Raw genomic sequence first — 19,817 nt, 5'->3', positions numbered from 1 at the left:
CTCAACAGACAAAAGAACTCCCTACGAGCTGGAATCGTCCAATAGTGTGATGAGCTATCTCACACACATGAACTCTCCATCACTGGGAATTTTCATGTAGAAAATGGCTGACTGCTTGTCAAAGAGGTGGTATAGGTGTTACCATCATCTACGAGAGGAGGTCAGCTAAATGACCTTAAGGTTTCTTTTTGGCCCTAAAATTCTGAGTCTACAAACTGAATTAATGGATAGAAAGCACTTTGAAGATCTGGCTGCTCCTAAAAGCCTGCAGGACCAAATTCAGGATGTGGAGACATTGGGAGTCTCTGTGACTGTCTCTTACCTACAATTGAAAAGGCTCTCAGTCCAATTGGTATTCAAACCAGCCTCACTACTGGCCTGCCAGGCTAACTTCTCAGTGACAGGGCTTTGAGAGTTGTGTGTGCATCCCAGGCAGTACTGGAAGAAGGGTAGGCTGTCATCTTTGACTCTTGCCTCAAGCTCATCTTGATCTTGTGTTGGGGCCAAACAGTATGTAAGAAGGACTACTGAGAAGATTTCACCAACTGGATTATTGATGAAAGGATGGAATGGAAGGGATGGGTCCCTTAGAAAAACAGCTAGTTATTCAAAGGGGTGGGTCTTAGGGAGGAAGCGAGTAGGGAAAGAATCCTGGAAGTAGAAAGCTATTCATTCCTCCAGCCCCCAGCCTCCCTCCCAGATGGTCCCCAGAATCAAGCGTCTCTCAGCTCTGAGTCCTGAGGTGAGAGGAGGGTTTCACTTCCTGCCTAGGGTTACCAAGTGCTGGAAGAGCCATTACCACTGACATGAGCTGACTTAGAGTGTTGAAATGAAAGAACCGAGTGTCTTACCCTTCTCGTTCATCATCCGTGTTGTAATACACCTGTGGAACAAAACAATAGGCTTACTGTAGGTCAGAGACAAGAAATGGAAAAAATATTACGTGATGTACAGACTTTCCTAAGGCATAAACTGTCTCTTAAAAAGGCAAAAGACTAATCTGTTTAATAACTGTGTGTGTGTGTGTGTGTGTGTGTGTGTGTGTGTGTGTGTGTGTGTGTGTGTATTTCTAAGGAAATGCATATTTAACTTCCTTATAATCTCCATGGGGTTAATTCCTAGATTTTAATAAAATAAAATTGGAAATCTGATTATTTCTAGCTAAAGTCAGTCTGATTAGATTAACTATGGCATTAAGCCAAATCTTCCTTTTGACATTAAGGAGACATTTTGGCGGGATCTAAAATCCATTGTTTACAAAGGCTCTGGCTTTGCAGGGTGGGTCCTTTCCTGCCCCCTGTGTAGCACAGTGTCTGGAGTCAGCTTGTCTGTGGACGAAATGGGGGATGGAGAGTGGGGTAAGAGGGCAGTGTGACAGTAACTAGGCCTGTCTACTTACTCCCCAAAGGGGCCCGGGGTATCCTGGCATCCCGCAACCACAGAAATTTAGGAGTCAACAGTCTTCAGGCCAGGAAAGGTCATTTAGCTCTGGAAGGTGTTCCTGGCCAGAAGGAAGATCTCCAAAGACAGACTTTAGGTAGTTGGCATGGCAGAAGGCAGAATCAGATTAAAGAAATTATGAAGCATCCTTATTATTTTATAGAACCGTGGGAGAAACCCAGAGGGCATCTGCTGTGCATATATGTCCTCTTGACCCAATTATCTGTAAACATTAATTGTGGGTCTTTTGTCATCTTTATCTGTGTGTGTCAGGACTGTTGCATTTGAGTGAAGAATACCTGAGTTAGTATCAGACATTTACATATTAACTCAAAAGTAGCCTCTGATCCTAGTATATTAGTCACTGTCCCTGCCCCTGCCTGGGTGAGAAACAGCTGTGTCTAGATAGACAACCTCCCTGCAAACCTTCTCAAAGGCTCTTGGCAGTTCCTGGGATGCTGCCAAGCCTAGACCTAGTTACAAAACAAGACTGGTTACCTGGAACTCTCTGGGAATGAGTCATTCTAGTCATTAGCTCAGATTTCTACAGGAATTTTTCCTCTTAATTTTTTAATGGCTGTTGTTGTATTGTTTACTTAGTTTCTTCTTAAACAGAAAACAGTGGAGGTAAGTTTTTTCTCCCCACAACAAGTCTCAGTGTGGCATTCAGAGCAACTGTCATTGGGATGTACTAGGAATAGGACTGCCTAATTTAATGAATATAGAGTAACCCACCTAAGTGAAGGAGGCTGGGGCATTCCACTGGCCATGCAACTGGATTATTTTGATAAAGTTCCCCATGTTGGCTTGTGTTTTGCTGCTTTCTTTAAACATGGCATAGTGTATCTCTCTGGCCTGACTGCTGGCCTCTGCAAAGTTGGTTGGTGACTAAAAGATGGAAGCAGCCTTCTGTTAGGTGTTTTCCCACCCTCCTGAATGGCCTCTACATCACTGTCCTATCACTGTCCCTTCTTTGTCATTTCTCCTCCTTGCCCATAAAGACCCACTATTTCTTCCATGTCAGCTGTTGGGCCCATTGCACTAACTTAATTTTTAGAGCATGTTTTTCAAACTTTAGAGTGCATAGAAATATCTGGAGACTTCATCATAAATAAAAATTCCTGGAACTTACTTGGGGAATTTTAACTCAAAAGATGAAGGATGGAACTCAGGAATCCGAATCCTTATCAAGAACTCCTGTGATGTGGGGAAAGTTTTTTTTACAAACAACAGTGCAAGAGATGGTTTTTGAGTGTGTGAGAGAGGAGTCCTCCTTGGGTTCAAGTACTTTGGGGAAGGCTAATGCCTGCAAAGTAGACATTATCTAAAAAGATGATGCCGCTGCACCCCGCCATTTTTCCCAATCTCGCCTAATCTCATGACCTTTAAAGGCGTCCAGACATAAACAGCCTGAATATCAGGGCTTCAGTATCAGGTGAGTGAGACTGAAGGGCTCCATAGCACCTGCACATTGGATTTATTCCTTCATACTAGTTTTGATAAGTGTCTGAAGAATATTTCAATCTGCAAGTGAATCAATGAGATCATCAGTGGGGTAGGGGGCAGGTGGCCTGAGAGTGAAATACCCACTCCCCAAGTCATGTCCTTGAGTGAACAAGGACTGCTGCCCCATAGCTTCAGCATAGCTTGAGGGTGCCTCACTGGCCATGAGAACCACAGGGCTGCTGGCCCTGCAGTTGTGCACAACTGCATTGCAGCTAATTTTAGCAAGTCTCAGGACTGCAGCGGTTTGTGAGATGCACACCAATCCTTGCGTCTCTCTTGCTCCCCTTTCTCTTTCTACCCACTTAAGGGAAACCAGCCATATCCATTGACCTGCCACTGCTGGCTCTTGTTCTGCAGGTCAAAGTTAGCCAATCTCTGCTCCATCCCCAAATCTAAGGCCATGGCACTGCCTCTTCCCTCCTGTCTTTGGAAGATCTCCCAAGCATCTAGCTTTTTTGAGAAAAGGCAGTCTGAAAGTCCCCAGCCACTGTCCAAGCTCCTTTCCTTCAGCTAAGCCAGCTGATCAACCACAGGATAGTCACAGGTTGTTCTAGGGACAGCTGAGTGTGTTCCTTTTTTGCCAGAAGCTCAGGGCAGGCTTCTTCATTGACCCCCTCATCTCCAAATCCAAGGCCGTGGGAGAAGTCTGAGAGCTCTGAGGAAGGCCTCCAGATATACAGGGGGATATACAGGCAGGATATACAGGGGGTTGCTGATTGGACTGCCTGGCAAATGCTGAAACCAACAGACTGAAAAGTCTGCACTTTTCCTTCTGATTCCACCTCAGGCTGACAGCCGGGCTCATGACACCCAGGGGCAGGAGAGGTCAGTGGACTGACAGTCAGGAGCAGCTAGGTAAGGCCACTTTTCCTCTTCAGATTAATTTACACTTTGTATATTTTGGAGAAATCTTGCCAACAGAACAGGTCAGGTTGCCAGCTTTGACATGGAACTGAGGCCAGAGTTATGACAGTAAACTAAACAATAAGAACAATTTAACTCAACTATCCCTTCTTCTGGAAGGTGTGGAAACCTAGCCCCATAAAATCCCATGGGGCACAGACAGTGCAGACACAAATCATCACCATGGTCTTGGGAATTAAAAAAAAAATAGGTACTGGCATGCTTATCTTGATAAATTATAAAATTCTTCCTCCCTACTTTGTGTCCTTGTTCTTATCCAACAAGAAAGACTGGATGAAAATGTTAAATGGGTTTTTAGTGTTGATGTGTTTTAAGAAACAGCTATAGGCATTTTATTACCATGTTGGATCATGAATAACAACAAAAAAGCCGTGGTTGTAGAGTTGCTCTGTCTCATGAATCTAATAAAAGAACACAGAATACTAGGGGACAAAATACATCCAAAAGAGAAAGTAAAGCCAGTAGGGATTTCTCTTTCTACACCAAGGTCAATTCCATTGAGTGTTTGCATGCTTAGAATGGAAGAAAAACTTAAATGTGTCAATATGCTCCTGTTTCTCAAAACAGATGTTTCCTCAAAGGACTTTGGGTTTAAAAGAAAACTAATTGATACAAAAATTCATTAAAACCCAATTGATTTGGTGAAAAACGATTCTGGTTAATGCTAAGGAAATAATTATTTTTTTCTTTTTTCACACAATTTTTTGTTTATCACATAACAGAAATAATACTAAAAAGAAAAAGAAAAAATCAGCCATATCTCATAACCCTGTAAAAAGTGTTGCAATTTTTCTTGCTCCCTTCAAATTCAGTTATATATTTGGGATCATAATATGAACACAAATTACTATTCTACATTTTTTTCCACTGAACATTATCATAACTAGGTCCCATGTTGCTATGTAGTTTCCATAATTAAAATTTTAGTAACTGCATAATATTCCATCAACTTGAGCTACCATAATGAGTTAATTATTGGACATTTATGTTAGTTTGAGATCTTTCGTTTCACTTGTAGATATAACCAGAAGACAGGAATTTTTTAAGGGGGCTTGCCTACAACCTCATTTTTCTTTTGATGTGAAATGATTTACCTGTTAAATGGGAACTTTTTATTTACTAAGCGAAAATTTGTTGAATGAGTTTTATTTAAGCGGAGACTTTCCCCTTGTGCAACTTTATGCAGTTATAGGTGCAGTTCAACTTCTCACCATTAGGTGGAGCTCTATTGTGTCAGGATAATCCTGGCCATGACAAAGTTGACAGAACAAAACTTCTTACAGGTTATCAGCCTTCTCACTTTCTTCCTCTTCCACGCTTTGTCAAGGCTTCACTAATATCAGCTTACTCTCCTCTTCGACTTAGTTTCCTCTCCTGAGACATTCCTTTCTATAAAAATGCATTTACTATAGGGAATGACATTGACTTTTTCTCTAGTGAATGGAAGGTAAGTTATTTTTGAGGTCAGCACTGTCTGAAATGCTTCTATCTTAAAGCCCTACTTGCCCTGTGGATGGATGGGAGGTGGGCGTTAGCTGGTAGGTCATACCTGTCCGGTCCTCTGCAGGTTTGCAAAGTGAACATCAGGTATGAAGAGAACTGGCTGTGAGTGGAGATCAGGCATGGTTTTGAAGTAGGTGATGTCACTCTTCTTCTGTAAAGGTATGGCAGCCAACTTCCCATCAGAGGCTAGATGGGATCACAAAACTCATAAATGAGAGAGTCATATATGACTAAGAACTCTCAACTGTAAGTCCTAGTCTTAAAGTCCACGATTTTCTCATATGAAGCTTTCTGAATACCATAGATGTGAACACACTTCAACACCTCCCACCACCTCATCCCAGCAAAACAAACAGGAGCATAGACTTCAAGTGAGCACTGCTGAGGTGAAGCTCGAGGCCCCTCACACCCTCCTGTTCTTTCATGCACCCAAGATTCCTTGTCTGCAGAAGGAGGATGCTGGTCTCCACATTATTACAAAGTCCTTCCTAGCTCAAACACACTGTGCTCATGTGATTCTATTTGCTTTTCACAGGGATAATCAATCACCCTGTCTCCACTGCCAGGGGAAAGCAAACCATGCCTTGCATGTATGCAGTTTTACCTGCAACCCATTTCTTCCACCTGTTCCCCCAGTGGACACAGCCCACCTGGAGTCTTTAGAAAGCAACATTAGTCTCAGTGAAACTCACAGCTGTTGCACTGAGTTTGGGAGGCCTGGCCTTTCCCTTTCTTCCTGTTCTGCTTCCGCTCTTCATCTCGGATTTTTCTTTCTGCTCCCTGATAGGAAAAAAACAAATACAGAAAATGCCAGGCGTATTAGCAGAGCATGCAAAAGTCATGTCACACATAAGTCATGAGGATATGAAACAATACAGGGGAGGAGGTAACCAAGCAGCCCCATTTCCATTCCTCTGGCAAGGTTGGGTTTGGCTCTGAAAGCCAAGACCACTCATAAGTCTATACCACATTTGTGACCTGTGAGGGATCCCACCTCTCCCAGATTTTCTCTCCTTTTTTGGTATCTTTCCTATTTAAAGAAATTCAGTTTTGAATCCATATGGAAAGAATCAACCCAGTTCCCTAAACCAGTGAAATCCATTAAGTGACTTTAGTGATTATAATAAAATGTCAGAAGATGAATCATTGACCCATTAAATTTATTCCTAGGCATGGAGAGGGCTTTAAAGTGTGAATTCCCTATAAAATGTTTCCTTTGCTTTCCTTTTAAGCTTTAAAAAATTATTACAGTGGTGGAAATGAAAGAAGCCATAAGGAAACCACACAAGATGTAGGACCACTTTGTACATGTAAGCATGGTTTTTGTTTTTGTTTTAATATTTCCATATGTTCTTAGAGATGGTGCTCATTCAACCAAATAGAAAAATGTTTAGTCTATTAAACTCCTTTTTGCTCCTCTGTTTTTGCAATTTGGCTTTTTCATGGGCATCTCTTGCCAAATTGCCAAATCGCACCCTACTTAACCTATTGACCACCACCTTATATCTCTTTACTTCCTGGCCTATAATGATGCCCTATCTTTTCTCTTTGGTTATTTCTCTATATGAGCTTTGAGAACTCATTTTCTTCTCCTTATCCCCCAAATATAGACATTCCAACGTGGGTTCCTTTTCCTTGCTCTATCTCTACTCTTGCTGTGGAAGAATTAACCTGTATCTTTGTTTTCACAAGGCACTAGACAGGTGACACTCTGATCAACATCTCCAACCTAAACTCCTTCCCTAAGTTTCAGATTCACATTTACAGTTCTTGCCAATTGTGGTGGCGTATTTAGGGAGCAGTAATGCACAGAATGGCCAGCAACCTTTCACCCTTCCGAAATTGTCCCCAAATCATCACATACAAAACAGATAGATTTAACAATATAAAAATGTAATCCTTCTGTATGCAAACAAATCAATTAAAAGACAAAGGACAAGTTGGCGAAAATACTTGCAATAAAATATCACATAAAATATCAAATCCTTAATATATAAATAATGGTTCAAATTTTAAAAACAGCTAACATACTAATAGAAAAATGGACAAGAGTCATGAAATAGGCAATTCACAGAAAAAGACACACGAATGGTTTGAATTATTACAAAACAATGAGATATATTTTTTGCTTATCAAATTGGCTTTTGTAGAAAAGCAGATTCCCAATTCTGGCCAGCATGATGCCATGACACAGTGAGAATTTATGGTCAATGAAGGCTTCACAAAAGAGATGCCTTATGGCTTTTAAACTAATTTTTGGAGAATGAGTAATAATAGCTAACTCTGTGCCAGGGAATTTCTAAGAGCTTTACATAATAGAATTTGAATAGCTGAATATTTTAACCAGATCATTTAATTATGCATTTTTATATTTTAAAAACTACCAAATGGAATAATTATCTTACTTATTACCAAAGGGGGGGATTTTATAGTGCTTCATATGAAGTTTTGAATTGTCATTGACACTTGCAGATCGTGGAAATTCACAGCAAAAGAGGCATAAAATATAAAACTATCTGCTTGGGAAGTCTCTTCATGATATATAAAGGTTTTATACAGTTTTGTGCCAGAAAACATATTTTCAAAAAATGAAGTGTTAAATGCGCAGATACAATCTTCAATTGGATGTGAAACATAAGCAAAGGGGTTCTTGAAAATACTAAAGTCTGTAATAGGAACTATTTTTTTCTTGGGTCCATGTAAGGCATTTTTCTATGTGCTAGGGACTCTGTACAATATAACATTTAATATAAATAAAATTTAGATATTTGTTAACCTGTATAAATTATAGCTGCCCCCAGAAACACCCCAAGTTGGGTCAAGGAATTTGATTTCTGAGTTAATGTTTTATTTTGTACTATTTATGAGGAAAGGGACAAGAATTAATCTGTTTCAAGATTTATATACAAGCATACCTCAGAGGTACTGTGGGTTCAGTTCCAGACCCCCATAAAAAACAAATATTGAAATAAAAAGAGCCGCACTTTTTTTGTTCCCCAGTGCATAGACAGGTGATGTTTGCACTATACTATAGTATATCAAGTGTGCAATAGCGTTATGTCTAAAAAATGTACATACCTTAACTTAAAAATACTTCATTGCTAAAAAAAAAAATACACACTGAGGCTTTAGCAAGTTGTAATCTTTTTGCTAATAGATGGTCTTACCTTGATGTCAATAGCTGCTGACTGATCAGGGTGAGGGTCGCTGAAGGTTGGGGTGGCTGTAACAATTTCTTACAATAAGGCAAAAACGAAGTTTGATGCATCAATTAACTCTTCCTTTCAGGAAAGATTTCTCTGTAACACGTGATGCCGTTTGATAGCACTTTACCCACAGTAGGACTTCTTTCAAAATCGGAATCAATCCTCCCAAGCACTGCTGCTGTTTTATCATCTAAGTTTATGTAATATTCTAAATTCTTTTTTGTCACTCCAACAATGTTCACAGCCTCTTCACCAGTAGTAGATTCTATCTCACTTTCTTTGCACATCCATAAGATGCAACTCCTCATATGTTCAAGTTTTCTTATGAGATTGCAGCAATTCAATCACATCTTTAGACTCCACTTCTAGTTCTAGTCTTGCTGTTTCCATCACATCTGCAGTCACTTCCTCTACTGAAGTACTGAACACCTCAAAGTCATCCATGAGGGCTGGAATCAACTTCTTCCAAACTCCTGTTAATTTTAATATTTTGACCTCCTCCCATGAATCATGAATGTTTTTAATGGCATCTAAAATGGTGAATTCTTTCCAAAAGGCCTTCAATTTACTTTGCCCAGAACCATCAGTGGAATCACTATCTACACCAGCAACAGCCTGACAAAACATATTTCTTAAATAAAAAGACTGGAAAATCACAATTATTCCTCGATCCATGGGCTGCAGAATGGATGTTGTTGTGTTAGCAGGCATGAAAACAATATTAATCTTTTTGTACATCTCCATCAGAGCTCTTGGGTGACTGGGAACATTGTCAATTAAAAGGGATCTTTTTTTCCTGAGCGGTGGGTCTCAACAGTGGGCTTAAAATGAAGCCCACCAAAAACACATAAGCTGTCATCCAGGCTTTGTTTTTTTGTTTACAGAGCACAAGCAGACTAGATATAGCAAGATTCTTAGGGACCCTAGGATTTTTGGAATGGTACATGAGCACTGACTTCAACTTTAAGAGAGCAGCTGCATGAGCCCCTAACGAGAAAGTCAGGCTCTCCTTTGAGGCTTCAAAGCCAGGCATTGACTTCTCTCTAGCTATGAAAGTCCTAGGTGACATCTCCCAATAGAAGGCTGTTTGTTCTACAATGAAAATCTGTTGTTCAGTATAGCCACCTTCATCAATGATCTTAGTTACATCTTCTGCATAACTTGCTGCAGCTTCTACATCAGCACTTGCTGTTTAATCTTGCACATTTATGTTATGGAGATGGTTTCTTTGCTTGAATGTTACGAAGTCATCTCTGCTAGCTTCAAACTTTTCTTCTGCAGCTTCCTCATCTCTCTCAGCCTTCATAGAGTTGAAAAGAGTTAGGGCCTTGCTCTGGATTAGGCTTTGGCCTAAGGGAATGTTGTGGCTGGTTTAATCTTCTATCCAGACCACTAAAACTTTCTCCACAACAGCAGTAGGGCAGTTTCACTTTCTTATCATTTGTGTGTTCACTGGAGTAGCACTTTTAATTTCCTTCAAGAACTTTCCTTTGCATTCGCACGTTGGCTAACCGATAAAAGAGGCCCAGCTCTTGGCCTGTGTCAGCTTTTGATATGCCTTCCTCCCTAAGCTTAATTATTTCTAGCCTCTGATTAAAGTGAAAGAGATGCAATTGTTCCTTTCACTTGAACACTCAGGGGCCGTTGTAGGTTTATTCATTGGCTTGGTTTCATATGGTTGTGTCTCAGGCAATAGGAAGACCAAAGGAAGAGAGGGAGAGAGACTAGGGAACAGCTGGTTGGTGGAGCAATCAGAACATATACAACACTGATCAATTAAGTTCACCATCTTATATGGGTGCAGTTGGAGGTGCCCCAAAACAATTACAATAGTAACACCAATGATCATTGATCACAAATTAACATGACAGATATAATAATAATGAAAATGTTTGAAATGTTGAGAGAATCACCAAAATGTGACACAGAGACAAGAACACATGCTGTTGGCAAAATGGAGCTGACAGACTTGATCAATACAGGGTTGTCACAAACCTTCCATTTGTAAAAATTTGTTTTCTGTGAAACATAATAAAGCAAAGCACAATAAAACGAGGTAAGCCTGTATGTTCAACGTAGAATTTTAGCAAAATCACTTGCTTATTTTTCAGGCATTCTTTCATATGCCAAACCCAAAGAATTAACATAAAACATAGAGTATCTATACAGCAGATGGTGGCCCTTCTACAAAAGAAATTTCCTGCCCAGAATGCCCAGCTTTCAGCATGACAAAACAATTTTGATAGTATCCACTCAAGAGAACCACAATTCTTATTTCTAGAATAAAGTTTTTGACTTCACAGTGACCCCGGGAAGCTTCGATACATTCCATTAAAGTAAAGAAAACATTCCTTGAGCAAGACCTTCCAAGTATTCCACCTCTTCCTATGATTCTTTGTGACCTAAGACTTTTAGAAAATATTCTTTCTACTGTTATTAAAGTGCAAAAGTCTAGTTCTTCCAGAGGAGAATAATTTGCTACAAATACTAAATTTGTCATTTGAAAATAATTCCCTCCATCTAATGTTCACTATAGAGTATTAAATTTGGAAAATATATCTGAAAAATTCCTGCCAATATTGTGATCATTTTTGCCACCACTTGAGAGGTGATGGCTGTCTTTGTTTTTTATTTAACACTTAAGTTGCTCCTCTACATGTATTTTAAGAATGTGGCTTTATTTCTCTGTTTTTCCACAATATGTAGCTATTGTTTGCAGTAATACAAAACCTTCACGAAAGATTGTGAAAGAATTTAATGTTAGCATAAAGATACGCACATAGGTATCTATGTATGTAGCTATATAAACAGATCCTGAATTTTTAAAATGTATTAACACATGCATTTCAATAGAAGTATCTTAATACCAAGAATGATTAGGGAAGCCCTTTATTTTCAGCTGCAGTCTCACAGGTGTGAGATTAATTAGAATTGATTAATTGATTAATTAGAAATCAAGCTGGAGAACTGTAAATAGTGCAGAATTCCATCTCTTGAAAACTATAGACTGTGATGAGAAAATGTATGGTTTTAAAATGGAATAGCCCTCAACTCTTTTGCCTGACAGGATAAGTCAAAGTGGGCATTTGTATTTACACACCCATTTGAAAAGTATAAAAATTAAACTTTAATATCTCTTTTTAATCTCCCAGGAATTAGTTTTACCTGGATTTTGAAATTAGAGCTTCAAAAATGATGACAAATTACAGCAAAAGATTTCAGGTCTACTTTGTTAAAGAAATTGACAGTAATTACGATGAATACACCCTGCAGGACTCGTGAGATTTCTTCCTTATGATTTTCCTGACATCCCCGACTCCAACCCTTAATATCAGGATGTGTAACTACCTGCTAGAACCTCTTGACATCACTACTCACTTGGAATAAATGCTTATCATTTACCCAACATTCTCCAACCATTTTCTTTTACTTAGCACTGATATTTACTGACTGATACGTAAAATAGGAGCTATTGGAAATGCCACCTACTTTCTGATTGGCAAGGTATTTGTTGACATAGTCCTTCCCAGTTTTTATGCATATTTACAAACATGTTCACACAAATAAGTGGTTCTCCCAACCATTTCTCTCCTTGCCACAGATTGCCCTCTTAACATGACTTCAGGAAACAACTGCTTTGGAAAAATCTATACAATCCTCTTTTTCGCCCTCTCCCTTTTATAGTTTAAAATAACTGAATGAAAATGTATAAAAATATTTTCAAACAAAAGGTATAATCAATCAATAATTGTCTCTGCCCTCTTAGTGTCTTATAGTCCCTCTCATTCTAGGACATGGGTGAACAACAATATAACATCCTCTGTATATTCTGCATGCTTTTATTCTTTGTTTTTCTTATTATTTATTATATTAACACTATAATGTAAAATAATTTTAGGAGAATCCTTAATCCCTGTCTCTCACTTTCATTTCCAACTACCAAAGTGAATATGAATGGATTGCCAGGTTCCTCTATTCAATTCTTCCCCCTCTTTCTCTTCTAACTTTATTCTTTATTTCCAAGAAGGGGATTCATGGAGGGGGATTCTACAATCTCCCCTGGAATATCTGAAATAAAGTAAGGGAATTCAAATTATTTAAATGCTTCCTTATTTGTGCTTTAAAAAATTATCTGTTATACATCATTTGAAAATGTTTTCTTAATATTTAATATGCTGAATTAAAGACATAAGCTGATTTTTTTGGTTCGGTTTTGTTTCTAAAGCCTACCTTGGCTCTTTGTTGAGGTTTTGAATTGCCAGTTGTCATTTCGGTATTTTATGTATAAAGTTATTTATCAATTCCAGGAGAATGAGTTTGAAATCAGGCCTAGATTTCCATCTAACTACTCTGCATTCTCACTGTGTGTCTCTGGGCAAATTGCTTATGCTGTCTGTACCTTTGATATTTCACCATTTCTATTCAACTGTGTCTATTGAGTTAACAGGCCTCTGGAAACTGTCATGGAAACTTCTCTACTGTCTTGGAAACTGTCCTACTAATTGCTGTGTCATGGAAACTGTCCTACTATGTACTGTCCTACTGTGTACTGTCCTACCGTGAACTGTCCTACTGTGTACTGTCCTACTGTGTACTGTAAACTGTCCTGTGTATTGTCCTACTGTGTACTGTGAACTGTTCTACTGTGTACTGTCCTACTGTGTACTGTGAACTGTTCTACTGTGTACTGTCCTACTGTGTACTGTGAACTGTTCTGCTGTGTACTGTCCTACTGTGTACTGTGAACTGTCCTACACTGTTCTACTGTGTACTGTCCTACTGTGTACTGTAAACTGTCCTACTGTGAACTGTCCTACTGTGTACTCTGAACTGTCCTAAACTGTTCTACTATGTACTGTCCTACTGTCCTACCAGTGTCATGGAAACTGTCCTACTGATTGCTGTGTCATGGAAACTGTCCTACTATGTACTGTCCTACTGTGTACTGTGAACTGTTCTACTGTGTACTGTCCTACTGTGTACTGTCCTACTGTGTACTGTGAACTGTTCTACTGTGTACTGTCCTACTGTGTACTGTGTACTGTGAACTGTCCTACTGTGCACTGTCCTACTGTGCACTGTCCTACTGTGTACTGTCCTACTGTGTACTGTAAACTGTCCTACTGTGTACTGTCCTACTGTGTACTGTGAACTGTTCTACTGTGTACTGTCCTACTGTGTAATGTGAACTGTCCTACTGTGTACTGTCCTACTGCGTACTGTGTACTGTCCTACTGCTTACTGTCCTACTGTGTACTGTGAACTGTCCTACTGTGTACTGTGAACTGTTCTACTGTGTACTGTCCTACTGTGTACTGTGTACTGTGAACTGTCCTACTGTGCACTGTCCTACTGTGTACTGTAAACTGTTCTACTGTGTACTGTCCTACTGTGTACTGTGTACTGTGAACTGTCCTACTGTGCACTGTCCTACTGTGTACTGTAAACTGTCCTACTGTGTACTGGGTACTGTGAACTGTCCTACTGTGTACTGTCCTACTGTGTACTGTAAACTGTCCTACTGTGTACTGTCCTACTGTGTACTGTGAACTGTCTTACTGTGAACTGTCCTACTGTGTACTCTGAACTGTCCTACACTGTCCTACTGTGTACTGTCCTACTGTGTACTGTGAACTGTCCTACTGTGTACTGTGAACTGTCCTACTGTGTACTGTCCTACTGTGTACTGTGAACTGTTCTACTGTGTACTGTCCTACTGTGTACTGTGAACTGTCTTACTGTGAACTGTCCTACTGTGTACTGTAAACTGCCCTACTGTGTACTGTCCTACTGTGCACTGTGAACTGTTCTACTGTGTACTGTCCTACTGTCCTACCAGTGTCATGGAAACTGTCCTATTGATTGCCGTGCTGCTGTGATGGCTAGAAGATTGGCATTAACTGAAATCATCATGGCCTGAAAGGCCGTTGAGACTTTAGGGATATTTACTGCTATGCCACATGTCCCTAACCCCTGTGCAGTTCTTGTTAATGTGTTTTCTTTCTGTTTTCCTTACCATCTCTGCTTTCTCCTGCCACTGCTAAACCAGAACTCTCGGACATGTTAACAGTACATACACCTTTAATACAACTGACTGCAGCACCTTTAAGAGTGACGGGCTGAATTAACAGCATTTGCAGTGACCTGGATAAGATTGGAGACTATTACTCTAAGTGATGTAACTCAGCAATGGAAAATCAAACATCATATATTCTCACTGATACGTGGGAGGTAAGCTATGATGACCCAAAGGCATAAGAATGATACAATGGACTTTGGGGACTTCTGGGGAAAAGTGGGAGGGGGTTGAGGGATAAAGACTACAAATATCATGCAGTGTGTACTGCTCGGGTGATGGGCACACCAAAATCTCACAAATCACCACTAAAGAGCTTACTCATGTAACCAAATACTACCTGTATCCCAATAACTTACGGAAAAATAATTTTAAAAAAGAGTGTTGGGCAATAGTGAACTGGCTACTAATATCTTCTCCCTGTTCCTCTCTCTTCCCAGCATCTAATATGAAGTACTATCCTTTCACTTACAGTTAATCTCTGTAAGCAGTTAGTCAACTTATTTCTCATATACCCCTCCTATCCTTCCCAATTTTAAAATAACTGTACAATGTCTATACCTTGTCAGAATATACTGCCACACTGTCTCCACCATCATTTAGAATTAGATCTACAGGTAAATAGATCCTGAATGCTCACCACCCATCGTTTTATCAATGTCTTTACAGTAATATTGCTTGTCTAAAGTTTGCTGACTACTAGAGTCCCCGAGAAGAAATATTCTCTGGATTTTGGGGGTTTATTTTGTTTCTGCCTGCACTCTTTATACTTCAAAGTCAATTTGGCTGCATATAAAATCCTTGGCTCACATTTTCTTTACTTGATTACCTTAAATATCATTGTCTTCTGACAAGGTGTTGCTGTTGAAAAGTTTGATAATCAAATTTTCCTTATAAGTGATTTAATATTTATTTTATTTACTTAGATGCCCAAAGAATATTGTTTTCTTTTTTCAAAAAGTCCAATAGCTTAACTATTTTGTATTGGTTATACTGGATCAATTTTCCCAAGTGGGTGGTGGGCTGTTTAAATACATATGCTTTCTGTTTAAAGTTTTCCTTAGAGCATATGTATTTAAATGCATATTTAAAGCAATGTATTTTTAGTATTCCATCCCCCCACTTTTTTTTCCTCAAAGATTCCTATTATATGTATATTGGATTTTATTTTTTTTAGATAGGGTCTTGCTGTGTCACCCAGGCTGGAGCATAGGTGACCGTAACCTCAGACTCCTGGACTCAAGAAATCCTCCTGCTTCAGCCTCCTGAGTACCTAGAACTACAGACATGCATCACTGAACCTGGCTAATTTTTACATTTTTTTGTAGAGACAGGGGTCTCGCTTTGTTGCCTAAGCTGGTCTCGAACTCCTGGACTCATGTGATCCTTCCACCTTGGCCTCCCAAAGTGCTGGAATTACAGGTGTGAGCCACGCACCTGGCCTATATTACATCTTCTTTATCTTTCTTCTATATCTGTATTTTCTCTCACACCTCTTTCATTTTCTCTGATTTTAAAAATTTTATTGTTTTCCAGCTTGTTTTCTTAGAGCATTATCTTTTATATTTATTTACTCTTGTGTTGCTTCTAGCATAGTTTTTAATTCTAATCTATTTTAATCTTTTATTTCTAAATTCCTTGAGTTCCATCTCATCTCTTTTCAAGTCATTCTATTTTCTACACATCTCAAGTTGATTTTTTCAAATTGCGATTTACATTGATCTTCATAACTTCCATTATTTCCTTAATTTCATTTAGCTTATTTTGAAATGTTAGGCTACAGTTTTCACCTGTTTTGTGGGCCTGTCTTTTTGATAGGCATTCGTTATTCATGGGGAAGTCAGTCTGATCTCAATCGCTTTTTTCATGAAACATTGTATGGGATTCAACTGCTTTTTCTTTTCTGTTGGTCATTTTCAAGTGAAATGAGTGAGCCAGGATTTCTTCTAGCTTCGTGGCTCCCAGGATGCCCATCTGGTGTGTTCACAGAGTGATACAAATATAGTCAGATTTTCTGAGATCTGCCTACTCTGTATCCCGTCCCATCTTCCTCTTCATTTTTATTTTGACCTCTTTCCTTTTCACCTTTTTTTTTCCAACTCAGCTTAGACTTTACTCCGATAATTTTTTTTTTCTCCAAAGCAGGATTTTGTCTTAGAAGGGAACTTTAGTTTCTGACTTCTCAGAATTCATAGAGCCTAAAACATTTCAATGCTCAGTCCTCTTGCACTCACTGGCAAATTAGAATCCACTAGATCTGTACCCTCCCACCCGAGTCTCACATGCTCTCCTGAGACAGCCCACTTCACTTTCCAGTGAGTACTTTGGAAAACTTTGTAGGTTTCCTGTTCTTTGGCTATCAGGTGGCCCCATTACTTTCCCTCACAAATGCTGATATCACACAGGTTTTGAAATTGTTGATGCTTGGTCCCATTCATATTTGGGATTTGTGAGGATCTTCTGTCACCTAATTATAGGGTTTTAAGTTTTGCTGTTCACATTTTTCAACTCTTTTGGGGTGGGATTCAGGGAGATTCAAAGTACATGTTTACTAAGTACATATGTACTAATGAACTTATTTTATAAGTGCTATTTCCATTCCAAAAAGTCCTAGATGAGGTCCATTTAACCCACAAAATAATAACGGATGCCCTGATATGCTCTGGGACAGGGTCTATGCCCAGTAAAGAATATTAATCTGTTATTTGAGCTATCTAATTGGATGAAACTTATAGCACAATGTATTACAGACTAAAGTTTGTGTACCCCCAAAATTCATATGTTGGACTCCCAATTCCCAATGTGATGGTATTTGTAGGTGAAATTTTGGGGAGGTAATTGGGTTTAGATGAGGTCATGAGGGTAGAGTCTTTATGATAGAATTTGTGTCCTTAGAAAAAGAGACACCAGAGAGCTTGTGCACGTGCTCTCTCTCTATGCCATGTGAGGACACAGTGAGAAGGCAGCTGTCTGCAAGCCAGAAAGCGAGCCCTCACTAAGATCCAAATTAGCTGACACCTTGACCTTGGACTTTCCAGCCTCTAGAACTTTGAGGAATACATTTCAGTTGTTTAAGCCATCCAGTCTATGGTTTTTTGCTGTAGCAGCCCGAGCTTACTAAGAAACAGTCAGTCATTACATTAGTGATAAAAATGATAAACTAAAAAAAAAAAAAAATAGTTGACTGAAGACTTCCTAGATATCTAACAGGAACTGAGAATAGAAGATTACCACTCCCACTGTGATGAGTAAAGTGAATATTTTGACACCACTAGACAAGCAAAGGTGACAAGGAAGAAATGCCATTAAAAGTAATATCTAATAAAAAAGATACCTTTATAAAAAACTGTCATCTTTACTCACTTTGTCACAGAAGACCTTGATCTGGCAATAAGCTCTATGAATGGGTTTATTGCTACGATTGTTATAACTGTATGTGTCAATCTGAATCATCAAAGGAAGTCCTTTCACCCCTTTTTGGGAGGAGAAATCTGTGCTCAAGCAATTCACGGTGATGAAAATCTGAGGGAAAGAGAAAGAAAAAGTTCACAAGTCACCATAAAAAGAATGTACAATAAATGCATAAACTTTAGACTTTAAGTCAAAATACTAAACAACCCCATAAAGACAACCGAAGAATATTTTGATATTCTTTTCACATAAAAACATGCTGAGCATAAAACATATAATTTATAATTATACATTATTTTTAAAATCTGCTTTCATATTTAATCTTGAAACAGACCATTTAAACTGCTTTCCTGGAAGTATATCAGCAAAGTCTTATTTTATTTTATTTTATTTTATTTTATTTTATTTTATTTTATTTTTTTGAGACAGAGTCTCACTCTGTCGCCCAGGCTGGAGTGCAGTGGCGTGATCTCAGCTCACTGCAACCTCCACCTCCCAGGTTCACGCCATTCTCCTGCCTAAGCCTCCCAAGTAGCTGGGACTACAGGAGCCTGCCACCACGTCTGGCTAATTTTTTGTATTTTTAGTAGAGACAGGGTTTCACCGTGTTAGCCAGGATGGTCTCAGTCTCCTGACCTCGTGATCCGCCTGCCTCGGCCTCCCAAAGTGCTGGGATGACAGGCGTGAGCCACTGTGCCTGGCCAAGTCTTACTTATTTTTTAGACCCGCATAAGTGGCCTGGGTAAAACACTGTTTCCTCAACATATCAAAGTTGCCACTTCTAATAGTTATATCAGTTATTCTAATCTCTGGCCTGTGGAATAAAAAAAAAATCAGATAACACCTTCCTCTGCACATTATTGCATTGAAACCTAGTTATTTGTTTACATATCTGTCTTTGTTCCTTGATTATGAAGCATGCAATTTGAGACCACTTATTATTTTTGTATTACTGGTACCTAGTGCCTGGAGGAAAATAAGCACTCAATAAACATTAGATGAGCGAATCACTGAATTTATCTGCAGAAAGCCTACTAGATTGGGAGTCAAATGCCCCAGGTTTTAGCTCCAGCTGTAACATTAACCAGCTAAGAAACCTTACACAAGTCACTTAATTTCAGATTTCAATTTTCCCTTTAGGATCCCTCCCTGCAGGACAAAATGTAGATACAAATATACTTCCAGGTTAGTGAAAAAGTAAAAGATTGTTAAATGTAAGATCTGAAACAGGAGAGAGAAAATATAGTGAATTAGTGAAGGCATCAACATCCTCACCTTACAGCACAGCGCATCAAGAGATATAAGAGAAATCACATGAATTCAAAAAAATGGAAACTCCAGGAAATTACTAAGATTATAGTGCTGACCAACAAAAGAACTAAAAATAATTATTTTATTTTATTATAAAATATTGGTAAGAAGAGAGGGAGGAGTGTAAATGAGCTAAATTTCTCCTCATTTTAAATAGTGGATGGCAGTCCATTGATACCATTTAAGAGTGATTTATCACGGAATTGAGGTATCAGTGTAGCACCCAGGTTTACATGGTAACTACACTGATGATTAAGAGGTGGTTTCTGGGGAGATCCAGGCACACTATATTATACTCTTGGTACTATTTTCATTTGATGCCACATGTATTCTTTTTATTTACAATAAAATGTTAAACTATTCATTGCTTTAAAATTGTAAAATTATGTATTCTGAAAACTATTTCATTAGATGTACTATTTAATGCTTGTCTTATTTGA

General features: G+C 38.9%; 1 protein-coding gene across 1 annotated transcript in view; it reads right to left on the bottom strand.

Annotated features, from left to right (window-relative positions):
* Positions 1-19,817, bottom strand: part of GRHL2 (grainyhead like transcription factor 2) — a 183,491-nt gene that overhangs the window by 38,253 nt on the left and 125,421 nt on the right. Inside the window, exons 9-12 of the mRNA XM_004047391.5 lie at positions 18,019-18,177; positions 6,066-6,153; positions 5,420-5,559; positions 852-883 (exon numbers count right to left, since the gene is read on the bottom strand). Coding sequence (XP_004047439.1) covers positions 852-883; positions 5,420-5,559; positions 6,066-6,153; positions 18,019-18,177 — 419 coding nt within the window. The remainder of the gene's footprint in view (positions 1-851; positions 884-5,419; positions 5,560-6,065; positions 6,154-18,018; positions 18,178-19,817) is intronic.

Source organism: Gorilla gorilla, chromosome 7 (genome assembly GCF_029281585.2).
Source record: "Gorilla gorilla gorilla isolate KB3781 chromosome 7, NHGRI_mGorGor1-v2.1_pri, whole genome shotgun sequence".
NCBI lineage: Eukaryota > Metazoa > Chordata > Mammalia > Primates > Hominidae > Gorilla > Gorilla gorilla.
This window is presented reverse-complemented; position numbering and strand designations above follow the sequence as displayed.